General features: G+C 40.9%; 1 protein-coding gene across 4 annotated transcripts; it reads right to left on the reverse strand.

Annotated features, from left to right (window-relative positions):
* Positions 1 to 166: 166 nt before the first annotated feature.
* On the reverse strand, positions 167 to 27,285 carry IMMP1L (inner mitochondrial membrane peptidase subunit 1). 4 transcript variants are annotated; one of them, XM_075188037.1, is made up of 6 exons: positions 27,185 to 27,285; positions 12,599 to 12,735; positions 12,395 to 12,483; positions 8,793 to 8,919; positions 1,071 to 1,181; positions 167 to 327 (listed from the first exon to the last, which is right to left on the reverse strand). In XM_075188037.1, the coding sequence occupies exons 2-6, from the start codon at positions 12,701 to 12,703 to the stop codon at positions 259 to 261; spliced, it is 501 nt and encodes a 166-aa protein (XP_075044138.1). In that variant the 5' UTR covers positions 12,704 to 12,735; positions 27,185 to 27,285; the 3' UTR covers positions 167 to 258. The 4 variants fall into 4 exon arrangements, with proteins under 4 accessions (XP_075044138.1, XP_075044141.1, XP_075044139.1 ...); XM_075188040.1 differs by lacking the exon at positions 27,185 to 27,285 and adding an exon at positions 21,944 to 21,966; XM_075188038.1 differs by lacking the exon at positions 27,185 to 27,285 and adding an exon at positions 14,317 to 14,433.
* Between the last annotated feature and the right edge of the window lie 23 nt (positions 27,286 to 27,308).

Raw genomic sequence — 27,308 nt, forward strand, 5'->3', positions numbered from 1 at the left:
GACTTACTGGGCCCTAATGTGCATGATGCAGTAGCCATGGATCTACGATTTCTAATGCTCCTCTAGAATATTACACAGTTCTGAAATGACCAACATGTGTACAATATGCTCTACTATGTACCCACTGATTATAGATCTTTAAAAAAAAACACAAACAAAACAGAAATCAAAATTAAGAGAATTTATTAGAAGTTAACCTACATTATTTATAAATAAATAAAATATCCTTAAAAAAAAAAAAAAAGGCAAAAACCGCCATCATTTATCTTGTAGTACGCGCCCATTCGGACTTTCCTGCAGAGTTCCAAAGGAATGGAGAGGCCACAGCTGTAAGATATAAAACAGAAATATGAATTAAGTTGTCAGGTTACATTAGAGGAACAATGACAGTTTATAGCTTCAGGTGTAGAATTATGGGGCTCATTTAGAGTCAGGGAGTAAATCCGGCTAGAAGGTCCAGTTCTGTTGAGGCAAATTAAACATTACTGGACCGATGTACAGTTGGAAGGGAGTCGTGTCCCAGCTCGACTCTAAATTACAGTAGAAGAATAAAGCTGCCCCCATATTTATTTATACCACTTGCATGACAGCACCCTCTTGCTTGCTTTGCTCCTAACGCTTGAGAGGCCCTATTTTCTCGCCCCTGCTGGGTCTGTGAGGGACAGTTTTTCCCAGGCTGAGAACTGGGAGAATTTTGAAAGTAAACTTAGTGAAATGTTGTCAGAGGAATTTACTGGAAAAGTCCCAACAATCATCTGTTGACAGTAGAGCTGATTGGACTGCTGAAGCAATATTCAGCCAATCATTTCATTAGGAACTGGTGACATCATTGAGGCACTAGTGAATGGATACGATTTTATGAATATTCAATCAGCCCACAGCATAGCCCCTTCCACTGTGAGTAAGTAACTGATACACAGGTCCTTCTCCAGATATAATGAAAATGGTTGTACCCCAACATCTGGAGTAAAAAGGAGGGATGAGGGTGCATTGGAAATGTTGCTGGAAAATTTCATCACATGACAATATATATATTAAACAATATGAAGTGAGGAGATCTTTTAGTTTACCCTAAAAGAAACTCGTCCACGGATTAAGGCATAGGGGACTGGTCCATAACTTCTGGAATCTGTTGAGTTTTTTAAATTGTCCCCTTCTAACCAAACATGGCCCTTAGGTACCTGTAAGAAAAGGGAAAAAATGCTGAATTCTTAAAACACTAACTGTTACCCTTATAACAACATTTACCAACTGCTGTATGAGCCTTTAAGTATTAGTTCATTTCTGTGAGATTAGTTCCATTCAGTTTTGGATGAAGTTCCAGAAGTTAAACCTTAAACCAGATTGCTACAAAAACGGACTCCCAAGTTCCACCTGACGTGGAGGGGTGTGGCCATTCTCTGCCGACAGCAGGTTGTCAACGATCAATATGCTGCCCGTATGGTAAAAACCAGGAGATAGGAGAGAATCACCGAACCACGGCAAACATTGGGGTATTCACCTCATTTCTGCTGTGGCAGCGTGTTGTCCATCATCAACAGACTGAGGAGAACCTCTCCAGACCATGGCTGACATCAGGCGTCCCCAGGTAATTAATAATTAAATATTTATATAATACACACATATATACACACACACACACACACACACACACACACACACACACACACACACAGTATATATTTAATATTATCCAACAGCCGATACACTTCTTCCTTCTGCTTCACCAAACATTACTTCCTTTAACTCCTTGATCACATTTTAAGTTATTTGATCCCCCCCAACCAGCACTATAACCAATACTTTTCTGGTTTAATTAGAACGCTGTATTTTTAAATAATATTGTTAATTACATCATCCTGGGGCAGTTCAGAAGCCTACGTGTGAATGAATGGTTAGCAGTCTTCTAGGTAACGGACCATCTCTGCAGAGACTGCACATTGGTGGAATCAAGCACAAGACCAACTGATGTCTCATTGCCAGCTGTGCTCTTTCTATGTCAACCTTGCTTTATATTCAGGCTTTAGATATAAAATTATATATTTTTTTAGGGTTTGGCTGCCATTTCATGAAGGAGATGATGGTTACATTAAAACATCAGTCAGACCGTTAAAATATGGAGATGAAATGGTCAAAACCACATTGTCCACCAATGCTGACCTTCGTTATACATCCTATTCATAGTTTTCCTATGCAAGTCTGAAAGGACTAAAACAAACTATAAAACTACTTTTTGTATTAAAAAAAAAAAAGGTGTCCTTATAGTGGTCTGAACTGGAAACTTTGAAGGAAGCCATGAAAAGTAAGAGATATATGGCCAATGGTGGACGGACCAAAGTTCAGGCCCTGGCGTCTGTCTAGGGGCCACAAGATCGCCTGCAGCTTGCGCCTTTGTCATGCATTATGTCACTGGAGGACATCACTACAATCCCCTCCATCGGATGCAGAAGCTCACCACGCCTCCACCTAGAGGCCAGCACAGCACTTCTGTGCAAACGTGATGATACAAATTCAGGGGTCAGAACACAGATTACAATTAGATTTTATTAATGGTCTAACCAGAAAATGTAAGAACGGCGATAAGTTACAAGGACTAGAGTAGGATGGTGAGGTCATTAGGAGGCTGAGTGACATTCTGTCACGGTAACAGCATGAAGGGGGCGGACAATCATCAACATCCTGAGGCCACAACCAAGGCCAGACCTGTTAGTGGACTCGTGATTAGCTAAATGGTAATTGACTGTGACAACAATTACACATAATCTCATCATTTTATTGGAGTGGGCTTGTCAAACTTCTAATTAAGATCACAGTTCAGTCTATGTGCACACAGGGATCCACAACACACTGCCATCATGTCCATCAAGAGGTCTATGGAAGGACTCTCTGCATTTGCTGAATTAGTGACCGTGATCTGGGGAGTCTGCGATGAAAGGTTACATTTTATTTCAAATGTCCTCACTGCCTAACAAAATACTAATTATTCATTAATAATACGGACAACTTTTTATTTTATGCTGCAATTTCCCCCCCCCCCCCCCCCCAGCGTGAATTTACACCAGCATTGTACCAAATTGTTGCTGCTGTTTAAAGGGCATTTGCCCTCGAGCCTTCAGTATCCAGATTAATCCTGGTTCTAAAAGAGAGTTCTATATTGTTATAACCTTATTGAAGACTTGATTTTTTTTTTTTTAGTCAATTAAGATTACTTTATTTCAATTAATCATTTGATTTTGTACAATAAAATTTCACATTTAAGCAGAATGTCGGGGGCTGTCTTGACAATTTCAGCCCCCACTTTTTTTTTTTTTTTGAGTTCTGTTTCGACAATTTGCAAAATAATGAGATATTTATCTCCACCGACCAGATCTTTTCTATCATTAGGACAATAAAGTTCTTCATTTAGTTTTGACTGTAATATATATATAAAAAATAAACATTTTGCAAGCTTTGGTATGGTGGAATGTTTAATAGTATAATAAATACATAAGATCGCGCCCCCCCCCCCCCCCCTAGCAGACACTTGCTGCCGACGGCTGCACAGTATGTGCAGGTCCGTCCAGCCGTGACAGGCAGGGACAGTGTGCTGCCCGGCTGCTCTGAATGTGTTTAAAACACAATCAGACCAGCCGGGCAGCACACTGTCCCTGCCTGTCACGGCTGGACGGACCTGCACATAGTGTGCAGCCGTCGGCAGCCTAAGATGTTAGAAAGGGGCGGGGCCTAAATCGCCCCCCCTCTAAATTGCCCCGGGTACAGCATTTTTCTAGATCCGCCCCTGAAGGTGGCAGACAGTCCTCTTTGGTAGTGGTGCGTGAGTCCACCTGAGTTTATGAAGCGAAAGTTTTCATTGGCCAATAGCAGGAGGCAGATGGCGTTATTACGCCTTGTTTAGCAGTGCAGACGTTTGGACAGGGTGCACTGTGTAGTGTGCTCCTTTGTGTGTGGAGGGTTACTGCAAAGTCCACTTTGCAAAAGCATTTGAAATTTTGCAAGGGCTCTAAGCTGGCAGAGTACAGGCCTTGTGCTGTACGTCTAATAGCACACATCTTCCACCCAGCAGTTGCACATTAACAGTGAAGTATATTTCTAGGTGTATCAAGTATTGATCAAGGAGAGATAAAATATAAAAAGACCTTTAACAAAAGCTTTTAAAAACTAAACACCCCCCCATCCTCTCCCAGCACACTTCATTTGTCATTTGGGACAGAAAAGCAGACTAAGGGGGTAGATTTATCAAACCTTCTAAACAGCAAGAGTGGAAGTGTTGCCCATAGCAACCAGATTCTAGTCATCGTTTATCTAGTGCATTCTAGAACACCGACAGCTAGAATCTGATTGGTTGCTATAGGCAACACCTTCGGTCTTGCTTTTTAGGTTTGATAAAACTAGACCCAAGTTTCAACTTTCATAAGAGTTGGTATGTGTTTAAATATACACAGCACCTGCACAGACAGAGTGCAGAATCACCCTACTAAGTTCCGCTTCTTAGGGGCAGGGTTGGGTTGGATGGCAGAGAAGAGAGGCATAAAAGGAGAACTTAATCTCGGCTACAGATAATACAAGTAAATCTTTTCTTCTCAACTATCCCTATTGAGGTCTATTTAAGAACCTCCCACTTTGGAACAAGCAACAAATGTAATTGCCTCATGGCCTGCGGGTGTTCGTTTCACAAAAGCAGCTTTTGTGGCTGAACCACAGGTGTTACCTTCCTTGATTAAAATGAAATATGATGAAAGGACGACAGTAGCAAATGACAATCTACGGGCTTGTAATGAATCATACTTATTTGATTGGGTTCTCAGCAGGTTGTTTATAAAGTCACATGACTGAGCCATGGTCATTATTCATTTTCAATGCACAACGAATCAATGCACAAAGTTTGATATCGGTGTCCATCTCTGCGGAGTCACGGAGGGCACGGTATCTAATTACACCAGCTGTGAGCCTGCTGGATACCACAACTAAAAATGTACAGACTACAAATTAACTTTCAGCAACAATAGTTGTAAATGAAGAAAACTTTTGAATGAATGCGGCTCCATTGGGACATATATATATATATATATATATATATATATATATATATATATATATATATATATACACACACACAGATAGTTAAAACAAGAACAAGAAAGATATGCTGCTTTTCTGATACCCAGCACTGGTACTAGTGCTCTCTGCTGGAGATCTCCAGGGGAAGGCAGATCAGACACAATTAGCAGATAGTTGCCCGGGTCGGATACGATTTGATACCGACCCGATACTGATTTGACGTCATTGCGACCTCTTATCACTTTTAATTTAAAGCGGCAATGTCAGCACCCCGGAGGTTAAGTGTTTAAACACTTAACCCGACATTGCCGTTTTAAATTAAAAGTGATAGAGGTCGCAATGACGTCAAAGTCTAGTGACGGACACCTCAGTAGCCAGAATCACTTACGGTCAGCATCCTGCTGCAATCGGAGATCTACACTGTCGGTATGGAGGGGAGTCTGATTATATTTCAATCGTTTTTTCACAGCTTCGGAGTTTAAGTGTAGGATTCCTCGGTGTCGGAATGGTGGTAATCATGAAAACGATTACCACCGAGTTGAGCGTGGTTTGGGATCTACTTGATATCATTGCCCGGGGAGGAGGAATTGTCCCAGAAGGTATAGATATAGGTTAAGCATACCTTAGTAAAGATACATACAGCATACAGCAGACGTATGTGGATATTGGGACATTGGGACATTTTCCACATTTCTATCTCTGTTACTATTACTGAAGATTTGTTTTTGTTTCTAAATATAAAAATACTGTATATCCTTTTCAATCAGAAAACAAAAAAGAATAGCATTGACAAAATTATCGATACCCTATTTGGTAGCACAGCCTTTGGTCAAAATAACTTTTAATCAACCACTCTACTGGCAGGTTGGTCCACTCCTCTTGTGCAAACTGGTCTCCCAGATGTGAAGGTTCTCACATCTCTCCACAGGTGATCTATGGAATATAGATCTGTACACATTGTTGACCACTTCAGAACAGTTCAGCGTCTTGTCTTGAACCATTTCTGGTTGCTTTTCGAAGCGTTTTGGGGTCATTGCCCAACTGGCCTTCAACAGAGACCCAGTTTTCTGACAATGGGTTTAACATGGTGCTTCAAAATGGCCTGGTAGTCTCCAGATTTCATGAAGCCGAACACACATTCAAGGCACCCAATGCCGGATGCAGCACCGCAACCCCAAAACCTCACTGAACCTCCTCCATGTTTTACGGTAGGGAAGGTACACTTTTCTTTGAAAGCTTTATTTTGCTTCCTGTAAACATAGGGATGATGTGCTGTACCCAAATGTTTCAATTTGGTTTCATCTGTCCTCAGGACATTCTCCCAAAAGGAATTTTTACGAAAACAGACCTGAACAAGCCAAACTCCAATCAGGCTTTCTTATGTCTCTCTCAGTAGTGGAGCCCTTCATTAAGTTAGTAACAGATGGTTTCGACTTGCACCATCACACCTGGGGGTAAATGTATCAAGCTACAAGGTTCCAGTGGGTTTGAAAGTGGAGATGTTGCCTATAGCAACCAGATTCTAGTTAGTACATTCTACAAAATGACAGCTACAATCTGATTTCTCTTGCGGCCATGTTCAGGGATGTTGGCTACAGAGCCATGGGCCTTAAACTGCCTAAGAACATTCCGTATGGTAGAAACGGGAACATCAAGGTCTCTAGAGAGAAAAACACTGTTTCTTACCCTTAATGGGAATTACTTTAGATGCCCTACGCATAACTTAGGCCTGCGTGCTTTCTGAAGCATACATGTTTCCTATGCACAATGGAGGCAGCCATTTTGTCACTGGGATCGACAGACATCACTGAGGCACACTGTGCCCGATGCCCGAGTGATGTCACCAGATCCTAGTGACTTCAGAGGCCGCGGTCCTGAGTCAGTCGAGAAAATGGCTGCTTTTAACGCGAAGAGCTAATGGGTACTCTTTAATTATAATAAACAATCCCTACTTAGAAATGTGATCGGTTTCCGCTTTGGTGTAGGAAGGTTTCTGAGTGTTGTTATGAGGGAAAACCATTAGTTCCCGATTGTCAGTTCCACACAATAAGCCTTCACGGGAGGTCTGTCTATGGACTTTACTCCTATATTAGCTGCAACAACAACGGTCACTTCTGAAGTGTACAGCATAAATGAGGCGTTTATCTTCAGAATGAGGTGATCTCCACAGTCCAGCCACGTGCTGAACAGATCACGGCTCTGAGGCAGCCTTCACTTAGCAGGAAGAGCAAACAGATTTACTGCCCACACCAGACAACGCATTAACAACACTCGGTTATTAATCGTTAAGGAAGGGTTGCTGAGAAATGCAGACGTATTGCCGTCTTTTATCACCCACAGGTTGACAAAAAGTTCCTTATCTGCGGCTTGCAGCTGTATTAAGGGACATTAGCCAGCCCTTCTCCTGAAGTGACAAGTAAAGTGAATAGAGCTTGATTTATGCCAGGACACTCATGGAGTTTCCTCAGCTACCCCCCAAAATATAGGGATGAATAAAGTAGAGAGTAGAGTAGAGAATAAAATGGAAACTACAGCCATAATAAAAGATAAACTGAATATTAATAACCTGGAAGTCCTCCTGGCTTTGTGCTTTCTATAGTGGCTGCATAAGCTGCATAACACACATAATACACTGCACGTGTGTATATACATTGTATATTATATATGATACACACACTAACTTGCATTGTGACCCCCTGACTTTGTTGTAATTTTCAAATACAAGTGTGTGTGGTAGAGAGGACTAATGAGGGTGAAGGATAGGCGAGACAGGGGGGGGTTGAGGGAACGGAGGCCAACTCGGAGAATTAAACTTTAGATGGTTCCCATTGACCATATTACTCTGCCAACCCGTCAGTTCCATGGCCACGTCTTCCGATAAACTAGTTTACTATATGTACAATGCAGAAATTTCAAAAAGCTAGCGACTGTAGGTAGGCTTCACCACCATCCAGAGGTGCAGTTATTAATAGAATTTTGCAAACAGCGTCTATGGAACATATCACAGGCCACCTCAACGATACAGCCGATAACGTTCATAGGGGGGTATTCAATTGTTGCCGTTAACGCTCTCAAACGAGCGCTCTAAAAATATTAGCGTTAATACGGTAATTACTCGCTAAATTTCATCCGAGATGAAATTCAGCGAGTAAACTACCGTATTAACGGTATTTACGCGCATATTACCGTATAAACTGTAATATTTTTCGAGCGCTCGTTTTTTTTGTTTTAGCGCGTTAAAAGCAACAATTGAATACCCCCCTCTATAGTGGTATATTAAAAAAAAAAAAAAAAGCAACGAAAACCACCAATTGCATGCTGTGCGAACCCGACAAACAGAGTTTACCTAGAACACCCCAAGATGGAGTTTATTAAAGTCTGACAGAGATAGCTATGCTGGAATCGTAGTGTTCTCTATTCCCCTGGCTTCCATCCTGGTGACAAGTCTTTGGCTTTTCAATCTGTACAATGTAGGATACTATGAAGTGAGCCATCACAGCAACCACAATAGGCTGCCAAACACTGTTGTTTCAAATGACCAATCAATCTCTCCCAACAGAAGTGGGAATAGAACACACACACGGCACAATAATTACTTTTACAAAAGTATAGGACCTCACAATTTACCCAGTCTAAGCCTTTAACAGCCATATAAAGAAACATTACAAAAAAGATGAAGTGGATTTATATGTGTAATAAGTTAGGGGTGAAGCCAGACAGTGGGCCATACTTACATACGTGTGTCTCTTGATGAGGTCTGATGGGCCGCTGGTACAGACTTTGTCACCTTCCAATCCAATTATCCTCTTGCAGATGTTAACGTTTGGTTTGTTTGGACTTTTTGCAATTATAACATCACCCCTAGAATAACAAAACCAAAATAAAAATGCCAGACAAGGCAAAAAAAATGCAATATGGACTTCACCACAAAACAACAGAACCAGATCTCTAAACCAAAGGCAAGAAATAAATATATAGGAAAACAGTTTAAATATAAGACTTGCACCTGGCCTCCTGATTGAATGCCAAAGCTTGTACAAGTCCTGCGTTGCTCCAGTGAAGCAGTAAGCGAAGAAGACCGAGCCAACGGTAGCTATGTCAGCTCAGCTGGGACCCAGCTCCCCCATACTCCTAGCTGGGGACAGAGAATGCCAGCTGCCTGCGACAGACGAAGATTAGGGAGGGGGGAATAAAAGGAACCGGTTTACAGACGTGTGGGGGCAGAAATGGTGCAAATGGGTTTCTAGCTCCCTTAGCAAAAACTACAAACTTAAATTACAAACAGTCATCGAGGATCATGCAGCGCCAAGCTTAAAAGCACAACAAAGACTAAATGATAGTTTATGATTTGTAATGTAGAGAGGCGACTGCGGGTATTGGGAGCTTTATATCTGTAAATGAGCAGATATGAAACAAAAACGAATAGTCTTGTCTTTATTTACAAGTCCGAACAGTTCTGGGGAATGAGGAAATCAAAAGAATACTGCAGATGGCTGTACGCTTCTGTTACCTACTTCTCTCTTTATTACCTTCGCCTCTTTTCAAATCAGTTTTCCAAAACCAGACAGAACAGTAGATACAGCTTTAACATTATAGTGTCTGTAAATCTGTTTGGAAGATGATCTCTAACTGGCCTGTGCGTACCGTCATCTTCTACCTAAACGGCCTGTGCGTACCGTCATCTTCCAACTAACGGGCTGTGCGTACCTTCATCTTCCAACTAACGGGCTGTGCGTACCGTCATCTTCCAACTAACAGGCTGTGCGTACCTTCATCTTCTAACTAACAGGCTGTGCGTACCTTCATCTTCTAACTAACCGGCCTGTGCGTACCTTCATCTTCTAACTAACAGGCCCGTGCGTACCAACCCTCATCTTCTAACTAACCGGCCTGTGCGTACCGACCCTCATCTTCTAACTAACGGCCTGTGCGTACCTTCATCTTCTAACTAACAGGCTGTGCGTACCTTCATCTTCTAACTAACAGGCTGTGCGTACCTTCATCTTCTAACTAACCGGCCTGTGCATACCTTCATCTTCTAACTAACCGGCCTGTGCGTACCGACCGTCATCTTCTAACTAACCGGTCTGTGCGTACCAACCCTCATCTTCTAACTAACCGGCCTGTGCGTACCGACCGTCATCTTCTAACTAACGGCCTGTGCGTACCGACCGTCATCTTCTAACTAACCGGCCTGTGCGTACCGACCGTCATCTTCTAACTAACGGCCTGTGCGTACCGACCGTCATCTTCTAAATAACCGGCCTGTGCGTACCGACCCTCATCTTCTAACTAACCGGCCTGTGCGTACCGACTGTCATCTTCTAACTAACCGGCCCGTGCGTACCGACCGTCATCTTCTAACTAACCGGCCTGTGCGTACCGACCGTCATCTTCTAAATAACCGGCCTGTGCGTACCGACCGTCATCTTCTAAATAACCGGCCTGTGCGTACCAACCCTCATCTTCTAACTAACCGGCCTGTGCGTACCGACCGTCATCTTCTAACTAACCGGCCTGTGCGTACCGACCGTCATCTTCTAACTTACCGGCCTGTGCGTACCGACCGTCATCTTCTAACTAACCGGCCTGTGCGTACCGACCGTCATCTTCTAACTAACCGACCCGTGCGTACCGACCGTCATCTTCTAACTAACCGGCCTGTGCGTACCGACCGTCATCTTCTAACTAACCGGCCTGTGCATACCGTTGTCTTCCAACTAACCGGCCCGTGCGTACCGACCGTCATCTTCTAACTAACCGGCCTGTGCGTACCGACCGTCATCTTCTAACTTACCGGCCCGTGCGTACCGACCGTCATCTTCTAACTAACCGGCCTGTGCGTACCGACTGTCATCTTCTAACTATCCGGCCCGTGCGTACCGACCGTCATCTTCTAACTAACCGGCCTGTGCGTACCGACCGTCATCTTCTAACTAACCGGCCTGTGCGTACCGACCGTCATCTTCTAACTAACCGGCCTGTGCGTACCGACCGTCATCTTCTAACTAACCGGCCTGTGCATACCGTTGTCTTCCAACTAACCGGCCCGTGCGTACCGACCGTCATCTTCTAACTAACCGGCCCGTGCGTACCGACCGTCATCTTCTAACTAACCGGCCTGTGCATACCGTTGTCTTCCAACTAACCGGCCTGTGCGTACCGTCGTCTTCTAACTGACCGGCAGCATGTTAGACTGGAAATGATCATGGTTCAGTCCAAATGCCCCGATATGCCGGGTGTGGTTAGATTATCCGTATAATATACTTTCTTTAAATCACGTTCATGTGTACAAATAGATACTTTATTCATGGAGCTTTAAGAAGCATTTTCCTTTTTCCCCCCTGTCACTTTTAGTAATATTTAAACAGCATGCTAGCAGTAAAACAACAATACAATGCATTTATCTGTGCATCTTCTGCACAACAATGGTGACAGTAACGTTTAATAAATCTGTGGCTTTAATTATGATCGATATATGCAGAGCCAATCTATTTCTCAGCGCAGTTTAAGTAAAAGCGAATCCTAGGCAAATAACATACTGTATAGTACAGTAGTATATGTATAGTCTGTCAGTATAAGGTTACAACGAAAAAGGCTTTGTACTACACAACCAGACATCACTGTACACTGTAATGAGCACTTTGTAGTCATAGTTCAACTATAAGAATTCACTCTTTCTAGGTCTACGACGTATCAATGACAAGACCAGTGGACATCATCATCTGAGGAGAGAAGATCATTATGGCTAGGTACCGTAATGAAAATACTGAGGCTTGTGACTGGTTCATCCACGCCTGCCCCCTCCACTGCCGTCTGAAAGCACCCCCAGAAAAAAGCTACTGCATGCAGCAGCCCCTGGGAATTTGATGGGAGCATTGGGGGTGGAAGAGGGACAGGGGGGAAGGGCGGAAGGCACTATCGTAAAATATTTCACCTTAGTGATAGCTTTAAAAGTGCAAGGGATTCAGGATTGGGATGTAAGAGGTTAAGGCAGCAGAGAAAGTAACGAGACGTAGAATTTCTATAAAATCAGTGACACTAAATATCCATTACCCACCCTCCGAGCCCATGACCCAAGCCTGGACGCACACAGGACTATACTATACTATAAATGGTTGGTATACATGCAGACCACCTGTGGCTCTCAAGCTGCAGTGGAACTACAAGTCCTAGTCCCTCTGTCTGTAAGGCTAACCAAAGGGAACAGCTAGAGGCGTATAGGTCGCCCCAGCCAAAAGTCAACAAATGTGATGCACAAACTAAGCTGCAGAGATAAACCTACACAGTGTATAATATTATGGGGTTGTACACTTTACAACAAAGTCACACTTACTTGTGAATTGAATAAAGGTGTCGACTTAAGTTTTCACAAACTAAAACATCATAATTCTTTATGGTCGGTTCCATTGAGGGCCCGGAACACTGCAGGAGAAGACATACAAAAAGAACATTAAAAGTAACTATTAATGGAGCACCAGGCATACATAATAAGATTATACAGTAATACACAGAACATAGGTTCCTGTATGATACTTACAATCACTATCTCTCCAATGTATTCAAACGTACAGTGAGCTATGCAGCCATATTGAATGGCGTACCCCAGAAAGCCCAGACTCTTCCCCACAACTCCTCTGAGCATGCTAGTATCGTCCTATGTCGTGAAAGGCTGGCCTGCAGGAACACAAAGAAACATACTTAGAAAACACACAGACAGAAGCATATAGACCTAATACAATAAAGTTACAACAAATATTTTATAATAAACACTTTATTTCATAGTTCATTATGCCTAAACAGACAAAAGGTACTGTATATTGAAACTATGTCAAAGGCCCATCGTGCTTCTGAAAGTGACAATCGGGCAAAATATACATTAAATTTACAGTTGTAGCATTTGCTGACTGTGCAACAACATGATAATCTCTTGCTAGGTGGTAGCGCTATTTCATGATAATGTGAATGCCTTCATCTACCCATTTTATTGTTAAACCTGAGAAATAGGTCACCTGCAGCAGAGAGCATTGCTTGTCTACAGATTCAAGTCAGTGACAACATGTAACAGGTTTTCACAGAAACATGGCTACGTTCAATGAACAACTTTGTAATCAATTCTCAGTGTCAACAGCATAAAAAAAAAACAAACACACAAAAACTACCACCGCACAACAAACAAGCCCCTAAAAGATTTAATACATCACTTTTCAATCAAATATTAAACTTGTCCGAGGGCCCTTGTATGCAGTGCAGAGAGTTCAACTAATCAAAACTATGGGTGGAAAGTTGTCTCTGGTACATTGGGATTTGGGGCAAATTTGAAGCAATTAGATGTGCCACAAGAGGAGAAAAATATAGAACCTAAAATTAATAAAAACATACATATACCACTAATGGCTTAATAGCATAATGAGGCATCGCCATACATTTGACCTCCAACCCAAAGCATTTTGCTTGGGGTAACATTCTCTCCAAAATTATCAGCCCCTGAAAAAAGAAGAATGACTTTTCCTTATGAAAGAAAAAAAAATAATCATAAAATTACATAATAGGCCTAAAAATATTACCGCTTGCGCCTAACTTTTGGGAGCAATAGATGCTCTTAGATTTAATTTGTTTGTTGCCGACTGCTAAATTATTTTGTATATCTGCCATTTAATAAAAGCACAGCAGTGTAAAATAGAAAGAACAGAAACATATGTCAATATAAAAAAAGAACACAAAACAAACAAGCACACACACACACCAAATATAAATAGTCTTAAACAGCCATTTAAAACATGGTCTGAAAACCCGACCAATCCGAATGCCGAAACAAAGAAGGGTAAAAATTCATCTTGTGTACCTCAAAAGCAAATAGCATGCACAGGGATAAAAACATAAATAAAATCTAAAAAGGGAATTTACAACCTGTGTCTAGCAGTATGCAGCAGTAAGTTAAACAAATCCTAACGTCCCTTGCTTAGGGCCCAGACAGGGACCAGATTTTCCTATGAATACATTTGATTATTTCTTAGGTTTATAAAATTAATCACAGCACGCAGGGCAGAAATCGCTCCGAGCCTCATGAATGACATCCAAAAGATGGGAACGGATTAGTTTGCAGTTACTGTCAGTTAAAACGCCAGGTGGCTTTTTCCTGCACTGAAGGTGTTACTGATAATCCCATTACGCTGGTACTAAATCTTGCAGTCATCAAAATTATCACCGACGTTCCCTTTCATCCCATCCTTTCCAAGTGACTGGAAGCAGCCTCACCTGAATGCCGTACTATCCACATGCAGCTGCTGTTCTAGCAGGCAGCCGGCTTCCACAGAATGCCAATCGCGTTCCAATTTCGCCGTGCTGGTGGGCTCTCTATTCCCTGCCCAATAATACATCTGTTAAGAAATCCTACAGCTACAAATCAAGTTTAATCCTACCAGGGACCTCATGTAGGTCTCTCCTCTTCCAAAAAGGCAGCAGGCTTAGCCTGCCTATCTCTGACACTGTCTGGGGAATACCCTTCAAATCCCAGACCTACTTAGAAGAATAAGCCAAGGATCACAAAACATGACCCCTAAAACCTTGATATAACTATATTCTGACCCGGAGGCATTCATTCTAGGTGAAGATTAGAACTTTGCATAATAAGATTACACAGCAAGTGAATGATATCAAGGGAATTTCCATATGCAGTCTTCTGTGGACTGCCTGCTCTGCACAATATGCAATGTACACACAACGGAGCCTGCCCTTTCTAGCTGAAATAAAAACAGATTCACATAAATTAGTCCTTTGCTTTATAAAGCCCCTATTACATCTCTCATTGACAGGCTCCTCAGAGAATTCTGTTCCTACTTGTCCCAGTATTTACTCCAAGCAATTGTCCAAATAAGAGACAGGGGGAAAATTAAATCAAGAAATATATAAAAGGGGGAAAAAAAAGTGAATACATTGTTGTAATCTCAGATTACAACGGTTAACATAATGTAACAAAGAAATCAATGCAAGGGTTGGGCTTCAGCACACATTCAATGACACGGTGGGAATCTAAATGTAGGGTCATAGTACACATAGTATCCATTTAATATCTGGCCTTAATAAATATGTCTTGAATTTAGCCGCATGTTCCTGGTACGCAGAATTATTTACATTTAGAACTCAATTTTCAATAAATAAAAACGAATTATAGTCTGTGGCAAACAACTGTATTTCCTATTAACGAAAAGCTCAAGAAATACAATTGAAAGAGTTATAGCCTCTTACTCATAAGGTAAAGTAAGATCCCTGTTGGTCACAAACAGGTGCGCAGAGGGGGGAGTGTCAAGCACAGAGTACCTGGGATAGGGCCTGCCGGTATAGTGGGAGGAGCCAATAACCTAATCTTGGCGGCACAAACACATATTGACAGATGTGCAGCCCTAAGAGCGATTGAATTGCAAAAAAAAAGTCCAAATGATGACCTATGTACTATTCCTTTCCAGATCACGTGTCACCTTTCCAAAAAGCGTCCTCTGCATAAATTAAAGCAAGTGTCTGGCTAATTATGACCAATAATGACTCCTTATTAATAAACAGTCTGTTCACATATGGTATTCCTGTAGGAATCAATTGCTGATTTGATTTCCTTTAAGTATAGCACTTTTCAGGCCTGATGGAGTTTCTGCTAATACTAGAGAGGCAGCCTGCGGCTCTCCATATTCTGTGGATCTGTGACATTCCCTGCCAGGAGTGAATACAGAAAATGGCAATAACTTAAGTAATTAATAGTTACCTGCAAATGCCTTACATTGGCTGCAATAGCAAACATAACTGAATAGTCATTTATATTCAACACAGCTGAAATCGCAGCTCAACGCCGAAGCCAAGATGTTCTAAATACTCAGGATCACAAACAGTAATAGCAGCACACACTTGCTGTATGTGACAAGAGGCTCAGAGGAAGACGGTTTTGTTCTATAACCTTTACCTACAAACTTTTAGTTAAAGAAAGAGAGAGGGGTGGGGAGAAGAAAATGGATTTGGATGGGGCGATGACCTAGCTGAATGATAATGCCGTCTCCTAAATATCATCTTACCACCTCCTGAACAGTGCTCATCACTGGAAGCCACCTAAGGTTTCAAGCTCGGTAACCTTAATTTTCTTACAAGAGACACATCAGAACTTCAAACGGGTAGGATGGCAAGTAAATCAAGCAATGCTTGCGTTTCATCTTCTGTAGAACAAACTGGAGTCTATGTTCTGTCCACCCGACTGATTTCCTGAATTTATAACAGTCCCTTTTGTCGACCCTAAGAATTTGTATGGTCTAAAAAAATAATTCCAATCTAAAACAATACAGGGTATTGTATGAGCGTATCGTTTAACAAACGTACATGTTTAATTGATCATCAATCATTTTTATTTAATCTTTTCAACATTTAGAGATATAAAAGCAACATAGGGAAAGAGCTCATACAACAGAGAGAGTGGGAGGGGGGGTACAAAAGGAGTAACAAACACATTGTTATATTAATACAGGTACATTTTATTAGTTATTTTCAAGGTATAAATGATACGTTCGAGTTGTTTGAGATTGTGTTATGTTTACATTGGGTGCTGTGGTTTGATGAGGTTGAACAGTGAGGTCTGAGAGGTTTGGCTGATTATTTGAGGAATATTGAGCATCGGCTACATACTCGCAGCATTAGTGGCATTTGATAATAGGGAAGGAAGAAGTGTTGGAATTGAGTTTCCAACAAACAAACGCTGAAATGTATTTTTACATTTTATACAGAACCACTCTACCCACCATGACCCCATTCACTGGTGCAGGCAGCAGACTCTTCTCTATTGTTCATCTCACAGGGTCAGCTGAAAAGCGGGACTCCGCGGGTAGGGGGAGGGGGGGGTGATGTTGTGGACCTATAATAAGCTGGAAGCTATCTGCATGCAACTTCTTATTGGTCTTCCCACTCATGTCCATCTTAGCTGCCAGGCAGCATGGTGGCTCAGTGGTTAGCACTTCTGCCTCACAGCGCTGGCGTCATGAGTTTGATTCCCGACCATGGCCTTATCTGTGTGGAGTTTGTATGTTCTCCGCGTGTTTGCGTGGGTTTCCTCCGGGTGCTCCGGTTTCCTCCCACATTCCAAAAACATACTGGTAGGTTAATTGGCTGCTAACAAATTGACCCTAGTGTGTGTGTGTGTGTGTGTATGTATGTTGGGGAACTTAGACTGTAAGCCAATGAGGCAGGGACTGATGTGAGTGAGTTCTCTGTACAGCACTGCATGACTAGTGGCGCTATATAAATAACTGATGATGATGATTCTAGGTGAATGGTGAATGATAACAACTCCCAGAACCAACGCTGAGAGCGGCTTTAATTTTAAACAAAACTATTTTCTTGAGTAGGGTGATCCTCATCCAGGTACGGTTATTTCCTGCACACGCTCCCATATTTATAAGCACTGTACCACTTATCTTCCTATATTACCCAGTGCCACCTTTAGTGCTATAACGCGTCTTACGTTAGCGTTCATTGAATTTCATATCATTATAGACAAAATCATATCATATAATTACAATATATATATATATATATATATATATATATATATATATACACATAAACACACACACACACACACACACACACACACACACACACACACACACACACACACACACACATACATGATAAAATTATATAAATTACTTTGTTTTTCCAAATTTGGCCCTTGTGCACCACAGGAAATACACCCACGGACGCATGCAAACTGTATATTATTACACTGTTGATATTATACTAAAAGTACCAGTAAAATGACCCATTATTCATTCCCGTAAGGAAGAAATGCGTAGGGTTTAATAAATGGAATCCCATTCTGAACTCTGAACACTCTCTATATTGACGATTGGGATTCTGATCATCAGTTGGCAGCACCGGAGAGGAAAACTGGGACTGGTCTTTGGATCAGAGCACATATAGATTTTTTTATTTTTTGTTAAAGTATTCCAGTTATGTGGTTTATATATTTCAATTATATACGTGTGTTTTATCTTGGTGATACTACAGGTCGTTGTTTTTTTGTTTTTTGTTTTTTTAATATACTACTACATTACACTATACTTTTTTCCTTGTCCATGTTTTCTCTGTACATTTTAATTGTGATTAATCTACAAGAAGAACCACAGATGACTACAGGTTCATATCCTACAAATAATTCCGATCATTCGTTACCTTCGGCACGGAGTCACTTTGCACCATATAAATACTGCACCATTGTACAGTTTGCACTTTTTTCAGATCATCATACTGATTAACATGAAATGCTTTTCATACTGAAAATGATAATTAGATACATTAATGCAGAATAAATTATATCCCTTATTCTAGAATATATTTCCAGATTCTTCTATTTTAATTTTTAAAAGTAATTTGAAATAGATCTAAATATCAATTGAGGGACGCCATGATATACAGTCCTCGTTAATCCTTTCCTTGTTTAAATCCATGAATAAAAAGTCATCACTTAAATACGCTGATCCCATCAACCGGGAACAAAAGCATATGCACAAAAGAGGTTTTAATAAATATCAAAGCCCCCAAGAGCCAGGGTCTCATTAGAATTATAAATTACACAAACATGAAATGAAGATTTTTTTTTTGAACAGCGGTGCAGCTAAGCAGATTACAGCAAAACCCCATGTTCCATCTGAGATCACATCCTGGGCTCCTCCGATGGGCGCTTGGAACACGAAATAAAAAGACCAACCCCACCAGCTAGGGAGAAACCTTGTGATCTCCCCACTCTGTTCAGCAGATGACAGTCAAATATGGTGATTACTCTGTTTGTGCTGCTAATCTTACAAAGACAAAAAAAAAAAAAATAATAGAAAAAAAAAAGCGATTGACTCTACAGCGAGAGTGCGGTGTTCCTCTGCTCAAATTACACTTTAATTAATTTAGATTTTCTTAAAAAAAAAAAAAAAAACGTTACTATTAAATCAACCAGCTGTCGTTACCTGGATTTTCTTCCATGGAATATGATATTATATAGATATTTTATCATCATCATCATCATTTATATAGCGCCACTGATTCCGCAGCGCTGTACAAAGAACTCACCCACATCAGTCCCTGCCTCATTGGGGCTTACAGTCTAAATTCCCTAACATACACACACACAGACTAGGGTCAGTTTGGTATCAGCCAATTAACCTACCAGTATGTTTTTGGAGTGTGGAAGGAAACCGGAGCACCCGGAGGAAACCCACGTGAACCCGGCGGGAAAATACAAACGCCTCACAGATAAGGCCATGGTCGGGAATTGAACTCATGACCCCAGTGCTGTAAGATAGATAGATTATATAATATATATATATATATATATATATATATATATATATATATATATATTATACACACACACACACAGTTAAAACCGAACATTTACCCATATTATCTGGTCTTAAGTTTTGCTGTGGTTTTGGTAAAAAGTAATTGTGATAGAGCATTGCAGTCACAACTTTGTCACCAACAAGGCATATTGACAACTCTTAGGCAAAATGCGCAATATATTGCCTGGACCGATCATTCCTTCTCCATATCAGTGATCTCCCCAGCACCTATTTCCCGGGTGCTCCACCCGGTTGTTTTTACTTGCCACCCGGCTCTTGGAGCCCAACGTAGTCCTATTATAATATACTAGGAGAAAGTGCCTGTTCGAATAAACCATTCTATGTGAGCACTGCAGCCAGCAGTGTGTGTTAGACCACTGACCACCAGTCTGACCAGTCCTGGCAGGTGTGGGCAATAACCTCCAACATTTTCATTATTATTGCAAAGTATTACAACTGCCCCTACCCAGCTGCTTCTTATTGCCACCCAGCTGCCAACATTTTCTGGGCAGAACACTGCAGAGGACACTACATACCTCTTGCCCCCCTACCCAATGTTACATGGTTTTTGGCCAAATGGAAGTCTGGCTGGGTAGAACGGGTGCATGGCGCATTCCTGGCCCAATTTTGAACATTTGGGAGATTGCAGGCACTATACAGACTTTGGCAATGCACTAACAGAGAGGGAGATAGAACAGAGGCGCCTCCCTCCAAACCAGCGTTTGGTCTGCGGGTCATAGAGTTTTACTTTCCAAGTAAAGTCAACTCTATCCACTCATTTCCAGGAAACAGAATCCCAAGTGTTCTCTTATAATATACATGGGATTCTAAAGCTAGGTACACTCTACAGAAATTTCGACCAACTTTTTATGCCGAGCGATTTTACATGCGATCGATGTTCCGATCGCTCGGTCCATGGACTGCATACACACTAGCCTTGTTTAGAACGATAAAGGGAAGAGCGGACGTCCCTTTAGCGACTTTTTACAGCCATGTTGTCGTGAGCAATGACTGTAATTTTGTACTCACTGTTGTGAATCGGTCGGAAGTTTATACACACTACACAGCGGAAACGAGATTGGAACGAAAATATTAAACGGTACGACCAACCAAATGAGGCGACAATCGTCCATTTGGGCAGACTTTCGACCATTATGTCACTGCACACACTGACCCGACTTTTGAACGAGCGGTCGTATGTCGGCTGATTCAGCCGATTATTGGACGAAAACTGTGTAGTGTGTACCCAGCTTAACACTTGGAGATGGGTGGTCAGGAATCTCCTTATCTGTAAACCCTGTAATACAAGGTGCGGTTCCGAATGTTCCAGCAACATCAGAAGAACCATTACCAATTCCATATTATATCACACCAATGTAAATTATTATAGAAACAAAATATGTATTTCCTTTATTTCCTAATGGAAAATACTGCCTACTGCCAGCGAAATAAGTATTGAAATAGGAGGAAAGAAACAATTTCAGCAGTGTTCTTGAAGCTTAGACAGAAAGATGCCAACACTCTACTTTGAGAAGACAATTGCAAAGGCAAATACCAAAAGTTTCTTTACCAGGAAAGAAAGATAGTATTACAAGATGGAAAATGTAGCATAAGAATCTTTGTTTTCATTCAAAATTTCTTTAGAGTAGGGAAATACAAAAAAATAAATAGATATCAAAATAAAGTTAAAAATATAAAAACAAACACCCAACTTACACGCAACAAAATGTAAATGACAACAGTTTAGAATTATTAAAAAACAAAAATGATAAAACAAAGCAAAAAACAGAAGCCCCCTCCCCCCCAAAAAATCAAAACAAATGAAAAACCCCAAATGCACATCTGGTATAAACTGTGATTCAAAATAAAAAAAAATTAATAATAAACATTTGAATAAAATGCGATTTGATGACATTTCTGACTGGGCAGCCATCCTATATCTTCCCATTAAAAAAAATAAAAATAAAACCAAATTAAAACAAAGCATGACTTTTACTGGAGAGCATTTTAGGTACAACACGATCATTGTATAGAAACATTATGGTGCAATGACATTTTGATACTACCTAAACCAGATATATCGATAAATCCATGTGCAGTGCATCGAAACTTTGCACAGCATGGTTTGTGATCGTTGGGGGGGTGCACAGAAAACAAACACAAAATAATAATTTCAAACAAATACAGCCTATAATACTATTTCTATTTTCATCTAATGACATTGGGGGAAATAACATTTGTGCCACAATACTATGAGTAGCAGCAGCAGCAGCACATGCAAAACATGCAGCCGCCTCAGACGTTGCCTTGTGCCTTCCAAGGCTCCACCTTAGGTCACATAATTCAAATGGCTCATTCTCTCCTTGCAGGATTAGGAAGCCCAACACTGCTGGTAGGAGAAGATCTGAACTCTCACCCTATTCTGTCAAGTAGAAGGGAAAATGAAGTCATCTTCTTTGCAATCATAATTTCATGGCTCCTGCTGTTCAGTGCTTCCAAACATCCCCAGACCCCAATACCTTGTTTTCCGCACACAGTATGACCACAGCAGGAAGCGCAGAAAAGATCACATGACTCAGAGCCCCACAGTCAGGTGACTCAATGGCTAATCTGATTTGTTGACCATAAAACATTAACCCATTTAATGACAATTGTCTACAGTGCAGAGCATGACAGGCCGCCTCGGCCTGAAAAGGGGTTAATTGGCACGACCCAATGCCACACTGCATTCCAGAATTGATGAGGGAAGAGGCTTTCGGAGAGAATAATGGCAGACGCCAGTAAGAAGATTAGGAATGTGAATGCGATTGATGACAAGGCAGTTTTCTAATTGTGCTAACAAAAGATACCCTGGAACCAAGAAAGAAAATGGACGACATAAATGATAACACAGATAATACTTTTTTTTTTAAAGAAAACAGCCAGGAGATTTTACAGCAGACGAAACTCGGCGCTGAATTAATCCCCATACAAGCCAAAGAACACACAACAGTATGTAACGCCTATACTGAGTCCACTGCAGTAATGTAAATAGATTTGTAAAAAGGGAGAGTATACTTCATATGCACGTTGCTCATTGAGACACTTCGGACTAATCCTGCACAAAATATCTAACAGGAACTGGAATGTTCCAAACTTCCAATAAAACAACCAAGATGTTAGAAAGAACCGGGCATCGGATCCCAGTATAGCCAAACAGGATTAAAAATAAAGGTATATATCTAAAGTAATGAGTATTATATTAAAAAAGGACCACAAAACATTAAGTACAAATTGACATATAAGACCCATGGATGTTAATAGAAATTGTTACATTTCACAGTGTAACTACATTGTCATCACAGAAGATTGCAAAATACGTATAGTTCTGTTACCAGCAATTTCAGATAAAAAGAGCCAGAGATTATGGAAGGAGAAGCTAGACACACATGTTGCAATATGAAGGTTTCTATTGTACCATTAAGGAAACAATATATGATCCAGTACCATAAGAACAAAACAGTAATTTTCAGTGCAAAATTTTAATCCGAAGTAATCAGATTAAAGATGAATGAAGAGTCTGTATTTGAGTCACGAGATTAAAACACAAACATCCTACAACGGTCTCCATTGGGCTTGCACTACAAATGTCTTTCTGCTCTGACAGATGAACGGTGTAATGTGTGTGTGAAAAAGTATTTTTTTTTATTTTATAAACAATCAGATGGAAAATGATGTGATCATAACTTGTGTGCTACAATGTATACTGATGCAATTGCAAATAAGAGTGATTGTTTGTTTGTTTTTTTCTGACCAAACAAACTTATGCCTGTGTGGCCAGATAAAGTCTGCTAGCTTAAAATAAATAAATGTTCTCGCAAACATTTACACCTTTGTGGCTGATTTAGAGTTGTGAGAGGGACGCAGTCTAGCTCAACTCTAAAATGCAGCGTAAAAATAGAGCTGACCAGTCTGTAAACTGTATGTAAGAGCAAGCAGTATTTGTCCAGCCTCCAAAAACAGTTTGTGTTTGCACCCCTTGCAGTGTAAAATGGTGTGCAACAGTGCTGTATTCCTACAGACACGTTTTTCAAAGAGAAAAGTTGTGCAGCTGTGTAACATGAGGCAGAGATTTTTCCAGGTTGTTCTCCTATAGCTCAGTCTTCCTTTTACAAAATCATTCGACCAGGGAGACAGCAAATTAGTGTCTCTTAGCTGGAAGCAACTGGTTACAGTTCTAAGCACTCTTTCACAAGAGTAACTTGATCTCCGAGCCAGAGCCAGTCAGTCACAAAGTTCCTCAGTGGTCACGTGATCGAAATGGAAACGGAGGGATGAGGAGGTTGCGCTATGAATTATTATGCTGAGAAGAGGAGAATTCTAAAGCCTTTCTGTGCACTACATTATGTCATGTGACCCTCTGGTTAGTGGGAAGATCAGGGAATTGCAATAGTCAGTAAATTATGAGTGCTTGAATTAGAGTTTGTACAGTATCTTGTGCAAGATATGTTTGTATTCTGGAAACCAGTCGAGTTAAAAAAGAGAAAGTGCAAGAGAGCGAAGTTATAGATATTAGTTAAAGGTCAGATGAGCACAGGAGACAGGAACTGACCGAGTTATAAGGGGATTCGGTCCCTTGTACAGGTAGCAGAGTGAGAGGAGAAGATTGTAGATACTTCATCTTTATGTGATTAAATGCAAAGAAGTTGATCACATTACCAGCCAAAGGACTTTTTCTGGGCTGCACAACAACCCCACCCCCCCCCCCCCCCCCCGGCCTCCAAACCTTGCCATTTTAAGACAGCTTATAAAATTCCTGCACACAACTCTTTAACTCACAATATTATTTTTCTCTTTTACTACCATTCTACACGGGTTCATGCACAACTTGCCGTTATTCTCATTCTATACTCAAACAACCTACTGACCCCAAACCAACAGTGCTGTGGGACTGGATCAAATAGCCACACTAAGCACTGTTTAAACACATCTCTATCTGGCTGGACCATATGCAATATGTGTAATTTAACCTCAAAATGTTCTTTTTTGATATCTCAATTTCAGCGGGTGTAAGCAGCTATGCCACGACTGCATATTTACCATACTATGGGCAAATAAGAACCATGAAAAAAATTGAGACCTACAGTAGACCAGTGCAAGAATACAAATACAGGACAGGGTGGGTATAGTAATGTAGAATTCATGAGCCAGTCATATCAAGGAGCCAATAGTATCTTTGAAGACAAGATGTGCATCCACTAACGTCGACAGAAATAGCTAAAAAAAACACACAAGTGGCAACTCATTGGCCTCCAGCCACACAGTACAGCAAATTGCAGTACAAAGTTCACAAATTGCCAGTTTATGGATGAAATAGTCACGTGCTTTACAGCATTGGATACATGATGCCTGTGTTCCATAGATGTGACGGCAACAATTGCCCATATTGGCTTAGTTAAAAAGCTTCTCACCATTTTGTCTTGTGCCTTCATGTACTAATGCTGATTTAGAACATCAACTTAAAAGAATATGCACAAGAGTATCTAAAAAAGTATGTTAATAAATGCTAGGAGGCATTTGTCCCCGTCACCATGTCTCTGAATCCTGGCTTTAGCTATTGCTATTCAGAAAAGGTAGACCAAATTATAATGATAAAGTTAAAGGTAAGACCGAAGTTTGGGCCTTTTACCAAACTAAAGAACCTCTACTTGCACTGTAAAACATTGGACCATACACCCCTGGTGCATTTAGGGTCTTTTAAAGTTGGAAGCAGGTGAAACTATCTTAATCATAGATACGTCAATGAGCACAGAGAGGAGTATAAGGTCTACATTCTACATCAAGCATTGCTTAACCCGGCTCATGCAGGAGAGAAAGGGGCATTCATCATCATCTCATTGCCACTAATTCCGCAGCGCTGTACAGATAACTAACTCACATCAGTCCCTGCCCCATTGGAGCTTACAGTCTAAATTCCCTAACATACACACACACAGATGTGAGCAACGCAACCACTATTTTGTGATGCATGCCCGGGAGGAGGGGCATTGACAACCAAACACCTTTTGATCAGCAAGCTGGTTGTCAACAAAAGGACCTTCAAAGCCATTATAGGCTGTGACCTATTAAGGGACACACCTGCATTACAGGAATAGTGTATCCAAATTAACAAAATTTGCCAGTACTGTATTATAGGAACAAGAGCGGCACTGGGAAAACACCTGAACATAGCAGTCCCCTGAGATCTATGCCCTTTCCCACAAACACAAAACAAATAATACATAACACGAAGGCAGATTTTATGTAGTGGGACAGGGCTTTCTTACACTGCAATGCCAATTGCTATTTTTGATGCAGAAACGTGCCAATGTATTATCAATAATTGTATCTTGTTTGTCGCGTTTGATAAGGTTGAGTTGCAAGAATGAAGAGTATCAAAAAGCATAACAAGTGCACATAAACTGAGCTCGATAAAAAGTCAAAAAGCTAATCACTCTTGTATTATCCCACATAATTAATATGGGCATAAGTATTGCTGCCTCACAGTGCTGGGGCCATGGACTCAGTGGTAAGCATTGGGCATATCAACAAGAAACATACAGCAACCACAATTAAAAATCCCCTACACCACCTTGTAGCTTCAATCACAAGACACTTGTCGTCATTATCATCATCATTTATATATATATATATATATATATATATATATAGCACCAGCAAATTCCCTAGCGCTTTACAATTGGGAACAAACACTAATAAAACAATACTGGGTAATACAGACAGACAGAGACATAATAGGACTCTGATTGCAAGCTTACAATCTTTGGGACAATGGGAGTCTGATACATGAGGGCAAGTTCTACATCCTATTGCAAATTGGATCAGCTAGAATGCAAATGTAAAAAGTACTTAGAGGGTCATATGATCAGTCACACAGAAATGTTAGTCACAAGGTTGTTGTCTTGTGTTAACTGTAGAGGGTGGTAATAGGGTAACCAAGGGAGATTAAGATGGTGGTTGAGGAATATTATAAGATTGCCTGAAGAGGTGGGTTTTCAGAGAATGCTTGAAGGTTTGAAAACTAAAGGAAAGTCTTATTGTGCGAGGGAGGGAATCTCGACAAAGTTGGTGCAGCCCGACAAAAGTCCTGTAAAAGGGAATGGTGATGCAAGTGGGAGACGCAGATCTTGTGCAGAGCGAAGGTGTCAAGTTGGGAAATATTTTGACACAAGTGAAGAGATGTATGTAGGTGCAATTTTGTTAATGGCCTTGTATGTTAGTAGAAGAATTTTATATTGGATTCGTCAGAAAACGGGCAACCAATGTAGAGACTGACAGAGTGTCTCAGCAGAGGAAGAATGATTTGCAAGCAATATCAATCTAGCCTCTGTGTGCAAAATAGATTGTAGGGGTGATTGTATGATTCAATGAAGACCTGTAAGGAGGGAAGGAGGGAATTGTAATGGTCAATGCAGGAGATGATGAGTGCATGAATGTCTTGTTTGAAATTCTGCGTATTCTGGATCTGTTGCTATCATTAATAACACATTTGTCATTTAACAAGACAATTTTGTGTTTTTGGGAACTGAAGAGTTCTGAATGACCCAATTAAACAAGAAACTAACGTAATAACGTGTACACACCAGAAGAAACAGTGACAATTATAGAAATGCCACTCCATTCATTTCTAAGACAGTTACTCTATACCCTTTGAAAGTAAACCCATTCCAAAATAGTATTCTACATAAACAAAGGTAGACCAATTCACACAACCTACTCACCGGGTGAAGGATGTTTTGAGGCCGAGCTACTGAGGACAGAGGATTTACACACCTCTAACAATGAACCTCACGATTGGCTCAGCGAACAGACGGCCGTGTGCTGATTGGATGTTGCGGCGTCACA

The sequence above is a fragment of the Mixophyes fleayi genome, chromosome 10, assembly GCF_038048845.1.
Source record: "Mixophyes fleayi isolate aMixFle1 chromosome 10, aMixFle1.hap1, whole genome shotgun sequence".
Taxonomy (NCBI): Eukaryota; Metazoa; Chordata; class Amphibia; order Anura; family Limnodynastidae; genus Mixophyes; species Mixophyes fleayi.

What these genes read in the sequence shown, in the direction of transcription:
- IMMP1L (XM_075188037.1), bottom strand. Translation starts at nt 12,703, where the DNA reads ATGCTCAGAGGAGTTGTGGGGAAGAGTCTGGGCTTTCTGGGGTACGCC. An exon ending in CACCTTTATTCAATTCACAA is followed by an intron (nt 8,920 to 12,394) that starts GTAAGTGTGACT and finishes TTGTTATTCTAG; the next exon opens with GGGTGATGTTATAATTGCAA. An exon ending in GTGGACGAGTTTCTTTTAGG is followed by an intron (nt 328 to 1,070) that starts GTAAACTAAAAG and finishes TATATCTTACAG; the next exon opens with CTGTGGCCTCTCCATTCCTT.